The sequence below is a fragment of the Lepus europaeus genome, chromosome 20 (genome assembly GCF_033115175.1).
Source record: "Lepus europaeus isolate LE1 chromosome 20, mLepTim1.pri, whole genome shotgun sequence".
NCBI classification, from domain to species: domain Eukaryota; kingdom Metazoa; phylum Chordata; class Mammalia; order Lagomorpha; family Leporidae; genus Lepus; species Lepus europaeus.
In genome coordinates, this window is record NC_084846.1 from 46,206,143 (window position 1) to 46,228,096 (window position 21,954).

A 21,954-nucleotide genomic window follows, 5' to 3' on the forward strand; every position below is an offset into this window, starting at 1 on the left:
ATGGGAGACCAAGAGGAAGCACCTGGCTCCTGGCTTCAGATCAGCACAGCATGCCGGTCACAACACACCAGCCATAGCGGCCACTTAGGGGGTGAACCAACGGAAAAAGGAAGACCTTTCTCTCATCTCTCTCTCTCTCTCACTGTCTAACTCTGCCTGTCAAAAATAAATAAAAATTTAAAAAATTTAAAAATAAGAACTACGCTAAATAACATGATACCAGATCTATAGTTTTGGATCCATTTCTAAACAGTCTCTCGGGTGTCCTTTCCACATTTTGCGCTCCCTCATACTTCACAGAGGCCTAAAAGTCCTCACGTCCCCTGCTCTTCCCTACAGCCACCCATGACCTGAGTCACAGTGCTGATGTGTCATCCGTATTCACTGTTTTTGTGTCAGATTTAGTGACACGCTTATTTGAGAGGCTGAGATAGAGAATAATTCATCTGTCCTCTGGTTCATTTCCCAAATGGCCACAAAAGCTGGAGATGGTCCAGGTTGAAGCCAACAGCCAAGAACTCAGTCCAGGTCTCCCATGTGGGTGGCAAGGCCCAACTACTTGGGCCGCTACCAGTTGCCTCACAGGGTCTCCATTAGCAGGAAGCTGGAATCAAGAGCAGAGCTGGGACTCAAACCCAGGCCCTCTATTATCATACTGCGGCACCCCAACCAGTGTCTTAACCTTTAGGCCAAATGCAAGTGCTTAGAGGATTTTAAAACATGTAGCTGTTCATGTAAACTTGGAATGAAGCGAAATATTAAACAGGCCGTTCCATTTTTAAGTGACATTGAAAACACCCAGAGGTTCTTGGGGATAAACAGCAGATCAGCAGAGTGGGGCAGAACACTCCACAAAGATCCGTGTGGGTTCTCTCCTTTTCACTATCCAGAGAGAAAGCATCTGAAAACTATCAGAATGGGATTAAAAATACAATCATGTCACAGTAGGATATTTGGTCAATGATGTGCTGTGTGCACTACAGTGGTCTCCTAAGATTGTAATTTAGCTGCAAGTTCCTGTCACCTTGTATTTCACTATATCTTTTCTGGATATGCTTACCATTGTGTTACAGTTGCTATGGTGTTTAGTACCTGCTGGATAGATGGGCAACCTAAGAGCCATGGCCTGACCACATAGCCTAGTGTGTGGTCATCTGTACCTTGTAGGTTTGTGCATATACATCCTGTGTAGTTTTCATCTAGCGACATGTCTCTGACAATGTATCCCTTACAGGTGGCAAGCCTAGACTGTCACAAGAAGCCAACAGAGCAGTTGCTAAATAGCAAATAAAAAGTTTAGTGAAAAAGCGATGAGATAATAAATATAATACTTAGCGTAATAAAAATGAAAGTAAAATGCCATATTTTAGTGGCTATAATAGGCTAAAAGTCAACACAAACATAAATGTGAAAATCACATTAGATTAAAAGATCAAAATGATGAAATATAAAAGCAACTGATTAATAAAATATCAAATTATCTGAAAAAGTTTATAAGGAGAAATGTTTTTAAGAAAAAAGGTTAAAGAGCTGAGGGAGATAAAATGAATAGAATAGAAACCTGGAAGAACTATAGTAACTTGGGCTCAAATTATGTGGAATTGGCCTGGCTTGCATTGGTAAATTCCCAAGCTGGGGCAATGGGGTCCACGTAGAGCCATGGTTTACAGTCTTAACTGTTCATGTGAACACCGAAGGAGCTTGTTAAACTCCTGCAGCTCAGATCTGGTATTAGGTCTAGAGCCTAAGACACCTGTTAAGAGGCCAGGGTTCCACATGGGGTGCCCGGGCTCCAATCCCAGCTCTGCTCCTGTTCCAGCTTCCTCTTAGTGTGCTCTCTAGGAGGCAACAGGTGATGGCTGAAGTAACTGAGTTCCTGCCACCCATGAGGTGACCTGGATTCAGTTCCTGGCTCTAGACTTCAGCACCTGCTCCAGGCCTGTTGTGGGTATTTCAGGAATGAACCAGTGGTGAGAGAGCAAGTTTCCCCACCACCAAACCTTTCATGTATGTGTGTGTGCGCACATATATAAGTATGTGGTCTGATATTAAGCTTGTCCTTTAAGGGTAAGGTCTCAATTGTACCTCTGACAGAAAAATTCAGAAAGAAAATACTCCAGGGATTCAAATGGAGCCAAGGCTGGGGACAGCTGCCTTAAGGTACATAGAACCTTGGGCCTCAAAGGATTATTACCTTTTACTTAATAGGTTTGTACTGGACACACCAGAAATCAAGCAGAACTGGCCCCTTGGCACAAGCAGTGACAGGCACATTAAAGAACGTTTGTGGCTTGCCCCTGTCCCTTTATCCTGTCATTCTGTCCCCTTTGCCATATGGGTGGCAGGGACCCAACTATTTGACCAGCACTTGCTGCCTCCCAGGGTGCACATTAGGAGGGAGCTGGAATTGGAAGTAGAGCCAAGACCCAAACAATGCACCCTAATACAGGATGTGGGCTTCCCAAGAAGTGTCTTAACCAGTGTGCCCCTGCCCCAGATCTCCTTATATTAATCTTATTCTTATTAATTTTATTCTAAATATTTTGAAAGAGTCTCATTTAAGTTTTTAAAATGTAGCCAGCATCACTTTCACATAACTATAAACCAAAATAGAGCGACCCTAGGCCTCCTAGATGCTCAAAAGAATAGAAAAATCAGGGAATCTGTGTAAGAATATCTTCATTCCACAAACAGTGACCACTCATTTTAACTCTCAGATGGCCGAATGTCAGAACCAGGAGCTGGAGTTGTGGCGTAGCAAGTAAAGTCACAACCTGTGGCACCAGCAGTCCCAGTTGCTCCACTTGCGATTCTGCTCCCTGCTCATGTGCCTGGGAAAGAAGAGGATGGTCCAAGTGCTTGGGCCTCTCATCCGTGTGGCAGACCTGGTCCAAGCTCCTGGTTCCTGGTCTCAGATGGGTTCAGTTCCAGCTGTTGAGGCCATTTGGGGGAGTGAACCAGCAGATGGAAGACTTCTCTTTCTGTCTCTCCTCCTCTCTCTCTGTAACTCTGCGTTTCAAGTAAACAAATAATCTTTTTTTAAAAAAGAGATTAAATATCTGATTAAAAAATCCTGATTTGTGACCTCAGCAGAATTGAGAGTTTATCCAAGCAGCAAACAGAAGCCTGCTTAAAGAGGATGGCTGGGAACACAAATCATAACTGCTGACTTGAAACCTGCATGGAGGCAGTGATCAGCTTAGTGGACACGGAAAATGTTAATTGTGATGTAGAAAATGGACTCAAGTGGCCGGTATCTTTGCACAGTGGGTTTAGCCACCGCTTGAGACTCTAGCTGAGTCCTGGCTGCTCTACTTGCATTCCAGCTCCCTGTTGATATGCCTGAGAAAGCAGTGGATCATGGGAAAAGTGTTTGGGCCCCTTTGAGCAATGTAGGAAACCTGGATAGAGTTTCAGTCTCCTGCCTTCAGCTTGGCCCAACTAGGGACTTGGGGCCATTTGTGAAGTGAATCAACGGATGGAACATATATCTATCTGTCTCTGAGCACCCCTTCATCACTTTGCTTTTCAAGCAAATAAGCAAATAAAACTTTAACAAAAAAAAAATCACCTATCAACTCAAAGTCTACACATCTGTGCTTCCTAAATAAATTATAGAACTTCTTAGGTAAGAATAGCTCACTGATGAGTTATAATAGCAAGAAAGGACTGTCAGTGAACTTAGAAACATTAAATACTAAGAGATAATTTTCAACCATTACTTTAAATATGGTTACGGTATTGATGAAGAAATAAATATATGATTTTTGAAAACAGCAAGCTATTTTAATTTAAAAATATGTTTTATGGGTTTTATGTTCCCTTTAAATTTACCAGGCTGGAAAAGATAAGAAGGAAGGAATTTCTGTGAATAGGATTTAGTGCATGGATACCAAAAGGCTCTCAGCAGCCGCTGATACACAAGCCATTTGATTTATTTTCAGAATAAAGCCTTTCTCTGTTTGCTTTATACCATTTCTTGGGAGTGAATTTTTAGTGCCTCTGGCTAAGGTATAAGTGAGCTTTGAGTAAGTCATCAATAGAACCTTCATGATATTAAGCTGTTTTGACTAAATATGCCCGAAATCACTACCACACTGTTGTAAAAATTAAGAAAAACAAAACCTCTTCATTCTGCCATTGGCGCAACAATACTCTTTGGCATCCCTAGTAGTGCCTGGCAGGGCTTAATGTTTATTTTAACTGGCAGGAAAAAAAAGATAAATTAAGAACAGAATAAAAGCCATTTGTATCTGATTTTTATTGTTAGCTCTTGGAGAAGTACCTTTTTATTTAATAATAAAATTAGGTCAATTCCTACATAGAAATTTAAATACAAGAAATTAAGATTTAAATCTAAAAGGAAATTTCTTTGCAATGAATTAGCAAGCAAATTAGCAAGAAAATAAAATGGTAATCAGGAAAATGATAGATTATCAAGGAAGGCAATAGCAGATAAATATAACGTCGGGAGCTTTTGAGTGCCTAAGATGCTCAGTTGCTTTGCTAACTGGATGAATGAATTATTAACCATATTGCATTTTCTCAACCTCCGAACTCTGATAAATCGTTTGAATGAGTGCAGGAAAGGCATATCATTATATAAATCAGTCTGAAGTGGGCTGTGTAAAACCTTTAATTAAAACCAGTTTGAAAGAGACCTGGCATTTTGGCACATCAGGTCAAGCCACCACTTGCGACCCCAGCAACCCATTTCTGAGTACCAGCTCAAGTCCTAGCTGTTAGGCTTCCAATCTAGTTTTCTACTAATGCACCTGGGAAGACAGCAGGCAATGGCCCAAATGCTTGAGCCGCCTAGGAGCCTTGGCCTTTCCCTTTCACTCTGCCTTTCAAATAAATAATAATGAATAAATAAAAAGGTAAATAAAAATATTTGACAAACCGTTTTCACAAGAAGTAAATGTAAAAATAGACACATGCTATATATGGTAACATCAGAGCAAAAAATACTGGATTTTTAAAAATTAGATATTATAAATAAATGGCATTGTAAATTGTTTTTATTGCTATAATACAGATTCATTTTCCAGATGGCTAACATTGCTACCTTTTGCCCCACCTTCCCCCAATAGTAACCACTCTGTTTTAAAAATGTGCTGTACTTTTCTAGCTAAACAATTATTATTATAAACTCCTAGGATTTGGGTGTGACCTGGGGAAGAATATGGCTTCCACTAATTGTCTTATAAAAATATGTAACAAAGTAGAGAACTTCCACTCGAATGACTAAGTAGCTGTGTGATTGCGGGCAAGTTAATCTCTCGATATCTCAGTTTCATTTTTAAATTTGGCTTTATAATTACTGTGAGACTGCTGTGAGGATTAAAATAATTTATTTATGAAATGCAATGTAAGTGCTTACTGTATCCATGTAAGTGCAAAATATCCCATCTTAATAATTTGGCAGTCCATTCTTGATATTGAATAGAAGGAAAATTTAGTTCCCATTCTCAACTGAAATTTAAAAGAATAATTTTCACTGATAGACCAACAGGGTTGATGTGTGATGAACTTGATAGCTTCATCGTATTATTATGCTAGTGTGACATATGTTAATACCCCTAATTAATTTTATTTTTAAATTTCTTATGACATATTTTAAATATCCATGTCTTCATGACTGTATTTCTACAGACATTTTACACTGTTGACACCCCCTCTTGTATACTTCCAAGACCAAAGTAGCACCAAAGATGTTGGAGCTGAACCACCTGGATGTGAATTGAAGTCTACAGTTTCCTAGCTTAGGGCAAGTTAGTTAACCTCTCCATACCTAGTTTCTTCTTGTGAGGAGAATCATCCTCCATTAATGGTGGTAACTGAAATGCTTACCCCACAGTTCATGTAAGAATTAAGTGAATTAGTGTTTACCAAGTGTTTGTAGCACTGCAGCATTTTCTGGTACATGGTAAATTCCAAAGGCATTTGTTATTAAATAAATCACATCCCACTCCATCTGCAAGTGGAATTCCCCTCTAAATTTGATTTGCATTCCTTGCTTTTCTTTATACATTTTATTGTCAATGCTATTCAGCCAAAGACCAGCAGGAACACTCCCGTAAGGAACAAGTGAGGTTTATTACTCACAGAAGTGATAGACTGCACAAGGTAGACAATCACGGGCATCTTAATAAAAGCATGAAAAAGAATTTGTTATAGAATTAGGACTTTGAATAGCTTATTTTTTAGGAGCTCCAAGAAGAGAGCTTAGCCCTGAATTTAATGCTGTAAGGGAGCAAGGATAATTCTGTCACTGGTATCTTAATGGGCTTATCAGGAAGGCGGACAGACTAGAAGGAGTCTAAAGCAGTAATTGGCAAAGCAGCTGAACTGACTCATACTAGCTGGGAGAATGCAATGTTTGGTATTTTGGTGACTCTCATACTGACTTTGTTTATACAAATTATGACATAGCCTTTTAAAAAAAAAAAAAAGATTTATTTGCAAAGCAGAGTAACAGAGACAGAGAGATCGATCTTCCATCTGCTGCCTTACCCCCAAAATAGTCACAATGGCCGAAGCTGGGAGTGCAAGGAGCCTGGAACTTCATCCAGGTCTCACATATGCATCACAGGGGCCCAAGTGCTTGGATCATCTTCCTCTGCTTTCCCAGGCACATTAACAAGGAGCTGAATTGTAAGTGAAGCAGCTAACAGTGGGAAGATTCCAGAAGTTGGAAAGAAGAAGGCAGACAAGCTACAAACCTTCGAACACAAGAGATGGCAATGTGGTGAATATTTTGTATTTTGTTTTTGGATTTTTTGCCTATTTGGAGATAAACCAACTACTCAGAAGCACCAGTGTGCATCATTTTTAAAATCTCCAACAATTACCTGCTCTGTCTTGTAAAGGATAAAGAAAGGATGAAGCTGACTATAAGCCGTCTGGTCTACCTGAAGACTCGGAAAAAGAACATGGCCATACCGTCACTGATACCAACAGAGACCTCACGGGCCCTTCATGTTCCACCCTTGCGATGCTATAGCTCCAGCCGGTGGTGTCTGAGAAAGCTGAGTAGAAAGTGAATTTCCCATCTCTGTGAGCTGATGGTTATGTAGGAAACCTGGACTTCTCTGTTCACCTTTCCCTAGGAAGAAAAATAAGATTTTAAAAATATCTAGAGTCTTATTAAATAATTATAAAAATGCCCCAGTTTCAAGTGAAATTAGTCATCATGCCAAAAACCAGGAAGACTTCAAATTGAATAAAAAAGGACAATCAATAAATGCCAGCAAACATAGAGATAGTAGAGAAATTTGAATTGTCTAATGAAGATTTTAAAGGAGCCATGATAAAAATGCTTCAACAAGTATGAGCATGCTTGAAACAAATAAAAAATAGAAAACTCAGTTAAGGAAATTGAAGAAATGAAGAACTAAATAGAAATATTGGACCTGGGGGCTGACTCTATGGCATAAAAGGTTAAGAGATGCTACCTATGGCACCAGCATCCCATATGGGCACTGTCTCAAGACCCGGCCCCTCCACTTCTGATTCAGCTCCCTGCTAATGTGCCTGAGAGAAGCAGCAGAAGATGGCCCAAGTTCTGGGAACCTGCACTGACATGAGCGACCCAGAAGATGCTCCTGGCTCATGGCTTCAGAATAAACCTGCTCTGGCCATTGTGGGCATTTGGGGAATGAACCAGCGGATGGAAGATCTCTTTCTCTGTTTCTCCTGCTCCCCCCCACATTGTAACTCTGTCTTTCAAATAAATAAATCTTTTTTTAAAAAAGAAATATTGGATCTGTAACATACAATGACTTAAATTAAAAACTATGGGCTTTTGCTGGCACCGCAGCTCACTAGGCTAATCCTCCACCTGCAGTGCCAGCACACCAGAAGTCCTGGCCAGGGCACCGGATTTTGTCCCGGTTGCCCCTCTTCCAGTCCAGCTCTCTGCTGTGGCCAGGGAATGCAGTGGAGGATAACCCAAGCACTTGGGCCCTGCACCCGCATTGGATACCAGGAGAAGCACCTGGCTCCTGCCTTCGGATCAGCGCAGTTCACTGGCCGCAGTGGCCATTGAAGGGTGAATCAACGGAAACGGCAAAGGAAGACCTTTCTCTCTGTCTTTCTCTCTCACTGTCCACTCTGCCTATCAAAAAAAAAAAAAAAAAAACTATGGGGCTTTAACAGTTTAATGGCAGGGACAAAGGAAACAATAGGAACAGAATGTAGAGTAACAGAAATCACCTAATCTAAGTGAAACAAGGAAAATATACTGGCAAAAAATTAAAGATGTTTCAGGGACCTGTGGGACTGCAATAACAGATCTGATATGCCAGGCATTAGAGTTCCACAGGAAGGGGAGAAAGAAGTCAGAGCTAGAAAGAAAAAAACTTTTCCAAGAATAAAGGCTGTAAAATTCTCATATTTGGCAAGAAACATACACTTACATATTCAGGAAGCTGCATAAACCCCAGAAAGGTTAAAACTAAATAAATACAGCCTGAGACATATTATAATTAAAATCTGAATACTCAAGATAAAAAAAAATATATTTGAAAGCATCCAGATAAAAACGATGCCCTGACTGTAAGTAAAAAACAATTTGAATGACAGGAGCCTGAAACCATGTAATTTTGAACAAAGGACCTCAATTTTTTCAAGTGCTAAGAAAAAAAGAAAGTTCATCTGACAGTTCAGTATTCAGAGAAAATATCCTTCAGGAATGAAGGAGAAAGAAAGCTACTCTTATGCCAGCAGATCTTCCCCAAAAGAAGGACTAAAGAATCCATTAGAGTAAATGGTGACAAAAGAAAGTTTGGAATTTCGGAAGAAAAAGAGCAGATAAGTATAAATGTGGGTAAATGCCATAGACTTTGTTTCTCTTGAGTTCTCTAAAGTATATTTACAGTTGAAGCAAAATCTTAATTCTCCTACCTGATATGATTCTAAAATACATAGGGAGTATATATACACAGGGAAACTTTTAAAAAGTTCTTGGAGGGGCTGGTGCAGTGGCTCAGCGGGTTAAAGCCCTGGCTTGAAGCACTGGCATCCCATATGGGCGCCGGTTCTAGTCCCGGCTGCTCCTCTTCTGATCCAGCTCTCTGCTATGGTCTAGGATAGCAGTAGAAGATGGCCCAAGTCCTTGGGCCCCTGCACCCGCATAGGAGACCCGGAAGAAGCTCCTGGCTCCTGGCTTCAGATCGGCGCAGCTCTGGCCATTGCAGCCATCTGGGGAGTGAACCATCAGATGGAAGACCTTTCTCTCTCTCTCTGGCTCTCTGCCTCTCCTCTGTCTGTGTAACTCTGATTTTTGGAAAAAATACATAAATCTTTAAATAAAAAGTTCTTGGAATTAAATAAGTTTATTTTGGTGCAAAATTTGAAATCTGTACATATGAAGGATGTTCAGAAATTTTATGGAAAATGTGTATTATGAAAAACTATACAAATTTCAAGATGTTTTTAATACCAACATGAAATCCTTTAATTCCATTTCTCACAAACTTTTTTTTGAAGACTTCTTTATTTATTGGAAAGGCAGGCTTTTAGAGAGAGGGAGAGACATAGAAAAATAGATCTTCCATCCACTGGTTCACTCCCCAGATGGTTGGAGCTGGGCAGGTCTGAAGCCAGGAACTAGGATTCTCTTCTGGATTTCCTGTGTAGGGGCAGGAGTCCAAGTACTTGGGCCATCTTCTGTTGCTTTCCTAGGCACATTAGCAGGGAGCTGGATCGGAAGTGGAACAGCCAGGACTCAAACCAGAGCCCATATGGGATGCTGGTATCACTGGCAGTGGCTTCACCTACTAAGCCACACCAGCCCATTTTCCCATATACTTTTTAAAGTCTCGTTATATTTAAAACCACTACCATATAAAAAGGGAGGTAAGATTATTATACTTGAACTGTTAAAATGACTATGGTAGTGATATGACATATATGCATACACACATATACACACATGTATGTACACACACATACATGTATAATTACATATACATATATACATATACACACATAAATGTACAAAGAGATACATTTAAAATCACTATTGGTAAGTTTAAATGGCATTCCAAATATGTTCAAATAACCCATAGGAAAGTGGGGAAAAGAAACTAGAAATGAAAACTAGAGAATAAGTAAAAAGAATTAGCAGACTTAAGCCATCCCATATCAGTAATTACATTAAATGTAAACAGCCTAAATATACCTTTTAAAACACATATTGGTAGGATGGATTAAGAAGTATGCCTACCTATACACATTCTACAAAAACTGACTTCACATATTATAATATATGCAGGTTGAAAGTAAAAGGATAGAAAATAAATATTGTGAAAATATTACAATAAAGCAGAAGTGGCCAAGTTAATATTAGATAAATTGGGCATTGTATCAAAGAAAATTATCAAAGAAAGAAAACACGTAATGATGAGAGTCAATCCATGAGGAAGGTGAAGGAATCCTAAATGCATATGTACTAAACAAAAGACTACAATATTTGTAAGCAAAAATAATAGAACTGAATGGTGAGAGAGAAGAACCCATAATTATACTCAGAAATGACAACACCCTACTCCTAACACCTGATGGGACAATTAAACAGAAAGTCAACAAAGATACAGAAAAACTCAACAGCACCATGAACCAACAGAATCCAATGCACATTCATAGATTATTTAATCCTGTAACAGCACTTCCTTTCAAGGAATATATGCTAAGATGGAATGAACCATGATCCACAAAACAAGCCTCAACTAAATTAGAAGAATTGAATCATACACAATGTGTTCTTTGAGGACAATAGAATCAAATTAAAATTCATTCACAGAAAGATAATGGTAAAATCTCCAAGCACCTGGAAACTAAACTTACTTCTAAATGGAAGGAATCAGAAATGGTAACAACAAAATGCATCTTACCAAAACTCACCCAATGGGATAAATCTGGATCATTTCTAGCCAGGAAATAGAACAGGGAACAAAGACAATTCAACAAAAATATAATTACAGACCAAAATGGCTAATAAGTATGGACACAAGAATCCTTAACAAAATATTAGCAGAGAGAATGCAGCAATATATGAAAGAATTAAAATCTAAGACCAGATGAATTTCATTCAGGGAATGAGGCTGATTCAATATTAGAAAATTAATCAACGTAATCCACCATATTAACAATCTAAAAAAAATCACATGATATTATCAATGCAGAAAATGCCTTTGTCAAAATTCAACAATCATAAGTTTTCTGGTCAAAAAATAGGACTAAAAGGAGAACATCTTCAGCTAAATAAAGGGCACTTAATGAAAACCTAGAACTAATGTTATACTTAATGACACACACACACACACACACACACACATATATATATATATAGAGAGAGAGAGAGAGAGATGCTTTTCCTATGAGATTAGGAGCAAAGCATCTGCCAGCAATCCTCGGTGTTCCTTGGCTTGTAGCCACATCACTCCCATCTCTCCCTACACCTTTGCACAGCCTTTTAGAAGAACTTCCTAGGCATTACTTTAAGGATCATACTAATCAAAAGGACATCATCAACTAATTGCATTTGCAAAGGCACTATTTTAAAATCAGATCATATTCTAAGGCTTTGGTAGATGTGACTTGTGTAGGGACACTGTTTATTCCAGTACATGTACCTTGAACATATGAATACCAATATTCTGGCTGTATTATATGATATTTGTATAAGGGTTTAACATTGAGGGAAACTGGGTGAAGAATATTATACAGATTGTCAAAAATGAATCTATAATTATCTCAAATTATTTCCTTATTTATTTTTTGAGATTTAAAAGTATTTATTAGAATCAAGGACCTCCAGCCAGAGTGGTGTGGAGGGGGGCTTCCAAGAGAGAAAAACCCAAAGGGGACTGGTGGCAGTCAGCTTTAAGTACAAACTTGACAGTCAGGTTGGCATTCAGTTGCCAGGTAGGGACAAAAACCATAAAAGACCTCATTTACAATTCTCCATCCTGTCTGGCCTGCTAAGGGTACAATAGGTAACTTGTTTTCACAAGAAGCTGTGAGCTCTGGAAAGAGCTTCCTCAGTGTTCTCATGGTAAATTTGGAGATTCAGAAGGAAGGAGGGCAGCCTGTTTGTTCTTGCTAAAGATAAAGTTTTGGGGAAGAAAGTAAGTACTTTATACCCCAAATTCCATTGGGATCCCCTGACTATCTATTAAACGATTGACTCCTCACATTCCCTCCTCCCGGATGGAAACCCTAACATCTGTTAGGGGGACTGGGCGATGATTGCTTTGGCTGGTTCATGCTGAAAAGGGGCATCTTTGGGAAAGGGAATCAAGACAGGGTCACAGCAGGAGGTGGCTTCTCCATCTTAAAATCTTAAAAAAGATTTATTTATTTATTTGAAAGGCAAAGTTACAGAGAGGCAGAAAGAAAGAGACAGAGAGAGAGTTCTTCCATCCCCTGGTTTCCTCCCCAGATGGCAGCAACGGCCATAGCTGCACCAATCTGAAGCCAGGAGCCAGGAGCTTCTTCCGGGTCTCCCACGTGGGTGCAGGGGACCAGGGACTTGGACCATCTTCCACCGCTTTCCCAGGTCATAGCACAAAGATAGATCAGAAGTGGAAACAGCACCTATATGGTATGCTGGTACTGCATAGCTTTACCGGCTACGCCACAGCACTGGCCCCAACGTTTGCTTTTAAAAATTACATATAGCCTGGGGCCGGTTCTGTGGCACAGTAGGTTAATCCTTCACCTGCAGCACCGGCATCCTATATAGGCGCTGGTTCTAATCCCAGCCACCCCTCTTCCAATCCAGCTCTCTGCTGTGGCCTGGGAAAGCAGAAGATGGTCTATGTGCTTGGGCCCCTGTACCCGCATGGGAGGTACCTGGAGAAAGCTCCTTGCTCCTGGCTTCGGATTGGTGCAGCTCTGGCCGTTGTGGCCATCTGGGGAGTGAACCAATGGATGGAAGACCTTTCGCTCTGTCTCTCCTTCTCACTCTCTGTAACTCTACCTGACAAATAAATAAATAAAATCTTTAAAAATAATTACATATATCCTGTCTTTTTAGAGTTATACAAGGGGTATATTTACAGGATACTTTGTTGACCATATCTATGGAAAGAGAAGTCTTAAGTTAATTTCTCATAGCAACTTTTTTCTGTTTACAATTCTCTAAACATAAAAAGTACAAAAATATTTCAGATTTACAAAAATATATCAGTCTTATTTTTTGGTCTTTGTTTCAAACATTGTGATTTCATGAAGCGGCAATATACATATAACTGAATACTTTTTTAAATATGAAAGTAAAATGTCTTCAGTATTTTAAGAAATCAACAAAAATGATTTCCATTTATCTATATGTGTATATATTTATATTTTAGATATTAGTTATATAGATTTTTACTTTGGAATTGGTACTTAATATAGAGAAGTTATGTAAGAAGTTATGTAAGAGTAATAATTGAGCCATTCTAGAAAATTCAATATTTATTTAGTATTTGAGAATATTTTATCCACAGTAAGCACAGAGATTATATCCCACTAATGTAAAGTGGAACCCAGTAAGGTCTTGTGGGTCTGTTCTTGACTTCGTTCATTGAATCACACTGATTGCAGATAACTCTTAAGTAACTGTAAAGATTTGTTAACTTTCAGTTATTGAGGAACTCAGCTAGTGTCTGTGGTTTATGTTAACCAATAAATATAAGAAACATATCATGAAAATAACCGAAGTAGTAGAATTATACAAAGATTCTCTCCTTGTGTTCTTTGGTTAATAAAAAGTTTTTATATAAAAGGATGTGTATCAAATAGAGGTCAGTTGCCAAGATGTTGGTTGGCTGGGCAGCTCTCAAGAGTGTTTTGATACAGCAACACTTTTTTAGCATTATTACATTTCTCTTTTAGTCGTTCAAGAAGGTCTTGTGACTGTTTCATTCAAAATATATAAAAATGCAAGCTAAACTTTTACATAAATATATAAAGTATATAAAGTGTAAGCTAATCTTTCAAAGAAAGTAGATAGCAAGCAGAAGTACAATGTCTTGTTTCTCAATAAAATCATGTTTTCTCTCCTAAGGTTTTGAATCTAATATATACATTTCTCTAGATTCTAATATTCCTTACAATTGCATTCCCAGTGAACTTTACTTTGTATGAACTAAATAACATAGTAACAAGAAATTGTGAAATGACTTTTAATCAACTGAAAGAAATAAAATGGACACTTTTCTGGTCAATATTAAAAAAAAAATAGCCCTCTAATTTAAGTGATAGTGTGAAAGATTCCAAAAGTGAAAGTTATGCAAGTGAAAATACTTATCATAATTTTCAGTTGGTTTTGTTAGGTAATATAGACTCTTCTGCCTTTAAGACCCTTAGAAGGAATTCATTTTTATGTTAAATATATATCACTGATAGTAAGGTTTTTTTGTTAAAAAATAAGTATAAAGTATTTATTTCTGTATTCCCTGTCATTAGTTTGTCAAGTACTTTCGCTGTTGGGTAGAAATAAAAACATTTTGGCATTGACTGGTGTTACGATGCATATAGTAGCAATGCTTATGAACTTGAGTGAGGATACTTGCTGTGCTCCATACTAAGCAAATTAGAGGTATCCATTCATTTTTTTTCAATACCGTGCATGGATGGGAAGGATGGAGATAAGCATACTTAGAGGAAAAAGGAAAAATAGAATTTGGAGAATATTCTTCAGAACAAAAACTCTGGCAATAAAAGAAGTCATTGTGCTTTTGTGAAGTAAGGGCTGCACAAGTGTTTGTAGTTTGCCTTTAGAGTTCAAAATATAAAGTTAGGATAATATGGATTAAACTAATTTTAATTATCTATGAGCTTCTAGATGTAGTCTCACAAAGTTGTAATTTGATAGTGCTCTTGCATAAGGAGAATAAATATTTATGCCTCCCTTATTGAAGCTATTTGTTCTACAAGTATGAATCTCCAAATTCTCAGAGTGAAATAGTATCAACTTTTCATAAAAGAAAATATGTGACCAAGACATTTCCCTATTGATTTTTTATAACTATGAACATTGGAGATAAATAACAACTGCATTTAATTGATAGTGCCTGTCCATATAGTTTTAAAAATATTCCTCGCTTAGTTCTTTATAACCAGTTCTGTGTCCTTTGAGCTATAACATATTATGGCATTAATTGTGAATACATGTGTCTATCGAAGATCCAAAATGCAGGCACCAGAACTGGAGAAGAGGAGGACAAGCAAGATTAGTCCATGGTTCATTGCCCAACTATTGAAGTAACATACATAATTGGGAAGTTGTCTCCTTAGCAATGCTTAGCTCTGGGTCTCGTGCAGATAATCCATCCTGTGGAAGTTCTGAAAAGCTTCAAGTGATTCGTGAGGCTTGAAGTAAAGAAAGTAACCCCCATTTGACGAGCTCTTCAGCATATCCACCAGGTACATCTCAACATCATGGACTGAAAGCAACAGGAAATTGCTCCTCCAGAAGCTTCCACAATATTTGTACATACACATTAAAGCTATAGTCCCCTTTCCACTGTGTGCAGTCCTCTAAGGCAGATAGCACTATTTTAGACTCTACCTAGGGAATTGTGAAGATAGCTTTACGGATTATTTTTATTTACTAGGAAAGTTACATTTAACACTATTAATTGTGTGGCTAATTAGTGTTAAAGCTGGTTATCAAACAATTGCTAAGATTTCATTTGACTTGTACTGCTTCTTCTTTTCTACCTCCTCTTTTTTTCTCAAGGTATAGCCCAGAAACATTGGAATGATGTGTTGGTGGCACTTTTTAAAATTATGTTCCTTTTTCATAGATACAGAGACCTGAAATTGTTAATCATAACTTTTTCTTCTTTAACTCTTAAGATATTTCTGTATTTTTCTCCAAACAGCCTCAAAACCAGTGGACTTGAAATTATGCACTGGCCCTGTCCCCAATACTACACAGCTGTGCCACATTCCTTGTCCAGTTGAATGTGAGGTTTCGCCTTGGTCAGCTTGGGGACCTTGTACTTATGAAAACTGTAATGACCAACAAGGCAAAAAAGGTATGCACTGTTAGCATGTCATGCTTGCAAGTCCCATCAGTCGAATCAAATCATGAGTTGTTTTTAAAATGCTGTTGTGTGTTCCTTGTGATTACTCATTTGTCATGTTTTCCAAAACGACCAAGGAGTACTGACTTAAAAGATGAGTAAACCTACTTTGGTGATAGCACTAGAAGAAAAAGCAGAAGGACATGGCAAGAGCCCGGTGACGGTGGGCAACGTGATGGAAAATGCCTGGGGCCATTTAATGCAGTGGTTAAGACAAGCTGTAGTGTCAGACTGACCTGGACTGGAAAACCTGCCCTTTGTTGTATAAATAAACTCCTATTTTAAAAATAACTGTCCCTTATTGTATAGATAAGTTGATTAACTTATCTAAATCCTTGACTTCCTATGTATAAAAGAGATTAATAGCATCTGCTGCCCACACTATCTCTGAAGAACCAATGTGACTTTAAGTGTAAACATAAAGCACTTAATGCAGGGCCTGGTCTATAACTACTGCTTAACCAACAGAATTCCTTGTTACTTTGCAAGTAAAAAGATAAAAACTGCTATTGTTTTCTTGAAGCACAAAATATGTCCAGATAGAATAGAATACATGCAGTGATTTACTTCATGGTGAGCATGGTATCCTAATTTTCACATGAGCTCATAACTGAAACTTCCTGTTCTAATTCAAGATAGCCTTCCAGTGAGTCTTGTGTGTTTACATAGCAGTAAACAGATTTATCAACTTTGTTATACGTTGATAGGTGCTATGGAAGCAAGAGCAGGACTCTGAGTGCTCCACATTGGAGCCCACATTTGTATTATGTCTTGAATTCAAATTTCCAGAAGCTGAAATAAACTGAGGTTCAAAGAGGTGGTTACTCTGGAAACATCCTACTTCTCAGAGGTTCATCTTTCAAATTCAATTATGTGACAGTGTCAAAAAATTAAAAATAATAGCACTTTTGTGATCATGAATATTTCTGAAAAGCATGAGATTTCATCATTTCTTTGAATATTCTATAAATGTAGACATTTCAAATACACTAAAATGTCTTTCTCTACTTCTCCACATTCCTCCTTCTTCTCTCTCCTTCCTAGGCCCTATAAGAAAGATGGGAGCTATATGGAAATTTTTGCCTTATGTTTACTATATGTTGTGACTCAAACTCATTTTCCCATTCTGTTCATTCATTTACTCACTTATTCATTTAATATGTGACTTGAGCTCAAATTAAGCTGAGATTTGGAGACACACCAATGATTCGAAACACATAATATATACTTTCTATGCTCATCCAACTTTCACTGTCATGCTTCATTCAGCTTTCTTATATACTCAACCACTGATCTAACAAGAAATACTTTTCCCCTCAATGATCAGGCTTCAAACTGAGGAAGCGACGCATAACCAATGAGCCCACCGGAGGCTCTGGGGGGACTGGAAACTGCCCTCATCTACTAGAAGCCATCCCCTGTGAGGAGCCAGCCTGCTATGACTGGAAGGCGGTGAGGCTCGGAGACTGTGAACCAGACAACGGAAGAGAGTGTGGCCCGGGAACTCAGGTTCAAGAGGTTGTGTGCATCAACAGTGACGGTGAGACAGATGCATCTATCACATTTTTTGAATGTCCATTTAACCTTGGGCGTATGCTTTTACCTGATATTAAAATCTTGTGTCATCTCTGATAAGTGAATCCATTTACAAACACAGAAATAGCTCGCTCTCTCTCTCTCTCTCTCTCTCTCTCTCTCTCTCTCATGGTGAGAGCAGAGAAGTTCCATGGACAGTCACACTATATTTTTTAACTTGAAAACAGAACAGGTAATGCTGCGTAAGAATTAAATCATCTTCAGGACAAGATGCATTAAAGTGCCGAATTTAAAAATAACAAGGATAAATGACTTTTTCTCGGTGACTTTTTTGTTTTCCATGGAAATTGCAATGTAAATAAAGAAAGATTCTAAGGGCTGGTTTATGTGACTCCAGAAGTCTTTTGTTTTCCTCCCTGTTATTGCAATATAATTTAATTTCTAGGCTTTCAAGCCTATGGCAGCATGGTTTCTGAATGCTCTGGGGACTCCCCCTCCAGGAATGTCTTAGAGCCACCTGGTGGGGTGGTCATTTACAACCACAAGAATTACCCTAGATGCTTACAACTAATTTTGGTTTGATAAAATAACCTGTGAAATGTTGGCTCTGACATAAAATTGTTACATTCATCTCATGGCTTCTGCTGTTTTGGGGAGAGCTCTTTACTGGTTAGCATGCCTTGAGACACACTTAGACGCTCTCTGACTCCCCCAGACACAGCGTAAAACCTCTGGACCAGGCTCCTTCTGTGAGGCTCCTTCTAACTCTCAGTCCTGTGACTGCACGTCAGAGAAGCGTGAGCACTAGACCCCCAGGGCCCCATGGTCTGACAGTTTATGCTGTTTACGGCATATGCAGAAACATTCTGGTGCCCCCTCAGGGCTGCTGCAACATCTGGCAACCGTCATAATTCCTCCCATCCTATTTTCCTCCAGCAAGCCGAATTGTTGCCTCCTGCGACTCGTTCAGTAGTAAAGAAAGATACTCTCTCTGGCGGGAGACTGACAGCCACTGCCGCCAGTGAGAGATGAGTCTTCTGACTTTGAAGTATCCAGCGTCCTCTTTGTCCAAAGTCTAAGTAGCCATGCAAGATGCACAGTATTAGGTAAAATTCCAACCAGCACTTGAGGTCGAAACATGAAACAGCTCATTATTGCTCCAGATCTTTTATGAGGAATTTTATGTATTGTGCTTTGTTCTACAGTATAATCAGCTATGATACATCCTCTCATTAGCTTTCCCCTCTCCTGCTCTAAAGGGGAAGAAAAGAAGGTCAAAGTAACTTTCAAAGATCAGTGTGCTAGGATAGAAAGCACAAGCAGCTCCTCTGTTCTTCGTGCCTCAAATCCTAGTCAGCTTTCCCTGGCACTGTTATCTTCTGAATTGGTGTGAGAACAGGAAGGCCCATGTTCAACTCCTTTGCTTCTTGACTATTTTTTTTTCTTAATTAAACTAATTTTTTCACCCTTCTAAACATTTAGAAAGGAAATAGTCTCAGGTATTGTAAAAGAAGCATTCGAGTGAAGCAAAAACTTGAAAAAATTTTAATTGTACTTGGAACTTCTGCCTAATGTTATCAAATGAAAAATTTGATCTGATTCATTGAGTGCAGTGATATTCCTGAATATTTGTGCAAACTGAGTATATTTTATGAAGACTAAGGGTGTCAACTGTTTAAAAATCTCAATGGTATCTTTAATTTGATCAAGTAAAATCATTTTCTTGATGTAACAATCACCTCCTTAACTTGTATAGTGAAGCACCAAGAACCAAGCAGAGGCTTGAGTTAGATACATCTAGTTATATGGGAAGTAATGTATGTTATAACCTAAAAAACAAATTGATAATTCACATATGCATTGCTGGTTTCATTTTCCTATAAAGGTAAAAAGTAGACAATGGGCATCCAGTTTGTTCTCGAGAGACATCTCTTCCGTCATTCAGTTTTACCTCTTGACGTTAATTAGTTGTGGTGCAACTTAATACTTTAACTGGCTCTCCTACAGGGGCACCCAAAATCAAGAGAATTCTTATTTAGCATGATTCCTGGCGCCTACTCACATTTCTATTATGTATTGTATCAGACATAATTGTGCTGATAGAATAAGAGCAAAAGCTGGAGACCTGTAAATGCGACTCCAGGATTATGTGGTCACCTGGTAAGTGTTTAGCAGCTGCACCAAATGTTGTTTTGTAATTAAATTGGGCCCAGGGAATTAAAGTTGATTAGTTGTACAGACTCTACCTCTAGGCCTGGGCTGCAGCTATAGATTTTGTTTTATAATTAAGTTAAAGCTCAACTAGGGACATGGAGAATTAGCGACTGTGAAGCTAGCAAATAATAAAAAGACTCTCTTTCTCTCACATTCCTGACAAATTTCACAACTTTGTTAATGACTTCAAAGCATTTCAAGTCTCTATTTCCTTTTCTGCCAGGTTCCAGGGATCATTAGGATTTGCTGTTACCATCGCTTTTTTTTTCCAGTTGTCTTGTAAGGAGCAGAATTGGGGAAGACTCGGGAGGGGTTTGACATGGATTCTTTGACAAACAGGAAAATTTAACAGAATCACACAAGGCCAGAGAGAGCCAAAAGACCATAAAACTCCCCAAAAGGAGATAAGTATTTTATGTGCAATAGGAAAAAATATTGCTCATTATTTAAAGATCGTCAGAAAAGCAAGTCCAGAGCTCTGAGCACAAATGTCGGGACCACTCCAAAAGTCTAAAGGGTTTGACCATCCTAGAGGATTTCATACCTAAGAGAATACCCGAGGTCTGCCTGGTTCTAATTCTTGTGACATCTGTGTGTGTGTTTAATTTTAAGATATAAATTGGATGAAGCAAAAATATTTTCTTTCCCAAATAAGTGGTTAGAGGAAGAACAAAGCAAGGCTTTTAGGCCGGAGATAGGGTAGGAAGGCCTGTTGTCTCATTTGTTACTTGAGTTTGTAAAACAAATATTATCTTTTTATACTTCCTTTACTATGTTGAAAAACAGTGTGTAAATGATCCCCTGCATAATTCCTTCTCTCGTGCCCTAGTTCAGATATCAGAATATTTGTACTTTGTGGTGTGAATTACAAAAGCTCAGTTTGCTTATTTTATTTTTTGTATTATTTTGGATGCTGTGAATGTCAACAGTTTCAAATGCTGAAACTCCTCTGCTAACTTTCTTGCTTTTTCTGTGTTAGTAAAAGATAACATGGAACCAATAACACTGACACACATAACTCATTTTCATATTTGACCTGGTTTGTTGTGAAAGCAAAAAATGGTATTTTCGTAGGAGTAAATCATGACAACAACTCAACATTACGTAGCAATCCATGCTACAATAATAAGAATAAGGAGGGTCACCCCACTGAGAACAGCACTGTGCACTGTGCTGCTCTTGAATGGAAATTACTCCATCACCCGAGGACTGACTGGCAGTTTGCACCACAGCAAACTGGCTGGATCCTAGCAATGCTGGAAAAGCCCTGTGATTAAGAAACATTGAGATCAGCAGCAAGGCAAGCATTTAAAGCCTCAGTGCTTTAAAGTCTCATTGGGGAACTATTTGTGCGTATCATCAGAAGTACCAAATGAGCTGACTATGAAACCACTTGGGGAAGATGGCTTTAATATCCAAGCCGCGGGCCTACACTGTGACTGCTGGATCTTTCCGGAATTTTTACCCCCAGTTTCTTACTTCTGGAATCCTCATGTGATTCAGAGAAGGGAAGATTTGAATATTATTTATTTCCCAAGTAGTCGTCACAATTTCTAGTTCTCAAGTAGTAAGAGTTAAGAGTAATATAAGAACATATGGTATTATTTCAATAGCTTTAAACAAATGCACTTCTAAAATATTGAAAATATTTACCTTTGGAGAACAGGACTCAGTATGGGGAAAGACTAAGCCAGATAGTATTCTATTTTATTTTAAGCTTCATAGTACATTTTGTACTATCTAAACTATATAAATACTGAGTCACTTTATCCAAATACATATCTATCAAAGAGTAATAGCTTGGAGGGAGACAGAGGTATGTAGGAAAAGGAGTAGAGAATGAGGGGCAATGCATCCCAAGAATCAAAGGAGAAGTTATAGAGCTCATAGTCGAGGCTAATATCTTGGCTGACTTAGAATCCTCCTAGGTCTTCTAGAAACAGGGGCCAGGACAAGCGTTAGGATGCATTAGGATGCACTCTCAGAAGAAGCCAGTGAGAGAAGGGGCTAGAGAAGCAAGGTGAAAATGAGGGAAAGTGTTCTGGTCCCCAGAACCACACCCTGGTTAAGGGATTCCTCAGGAGGACTCAGAGGAGCCAGCATACAGTGGTACCCACAG

The 21,954-nt window shown here is 38.6% G+C and overlaps 1 protein-coding gene across 1 annotated transcript in view; it reads left to right on the forward strand.

The window, feature by feature from the left end:
- The window catches only part of THSD7A (thrombospondin type 1 domain containing 7A), a 449,664-nt gene that overhangs the window by 267,579 nt on the left and 160,131 nt on the right, over positions 1-21,954 (forward strand). The window contains exons 5-6 of the mRNA XM_062178382.1: positions 15,882-16,037; positions 17,413-17,625. Of these exons, the coding sequence (XP_062034366.1) occupies positions 15,882-16,037; positions 17,413-17,625 (369 nt within the window). The remainder of the gene's footprint in view (positions 1-15,881; positions 16,038-17,412; positions 17,626-21,954) is intronic.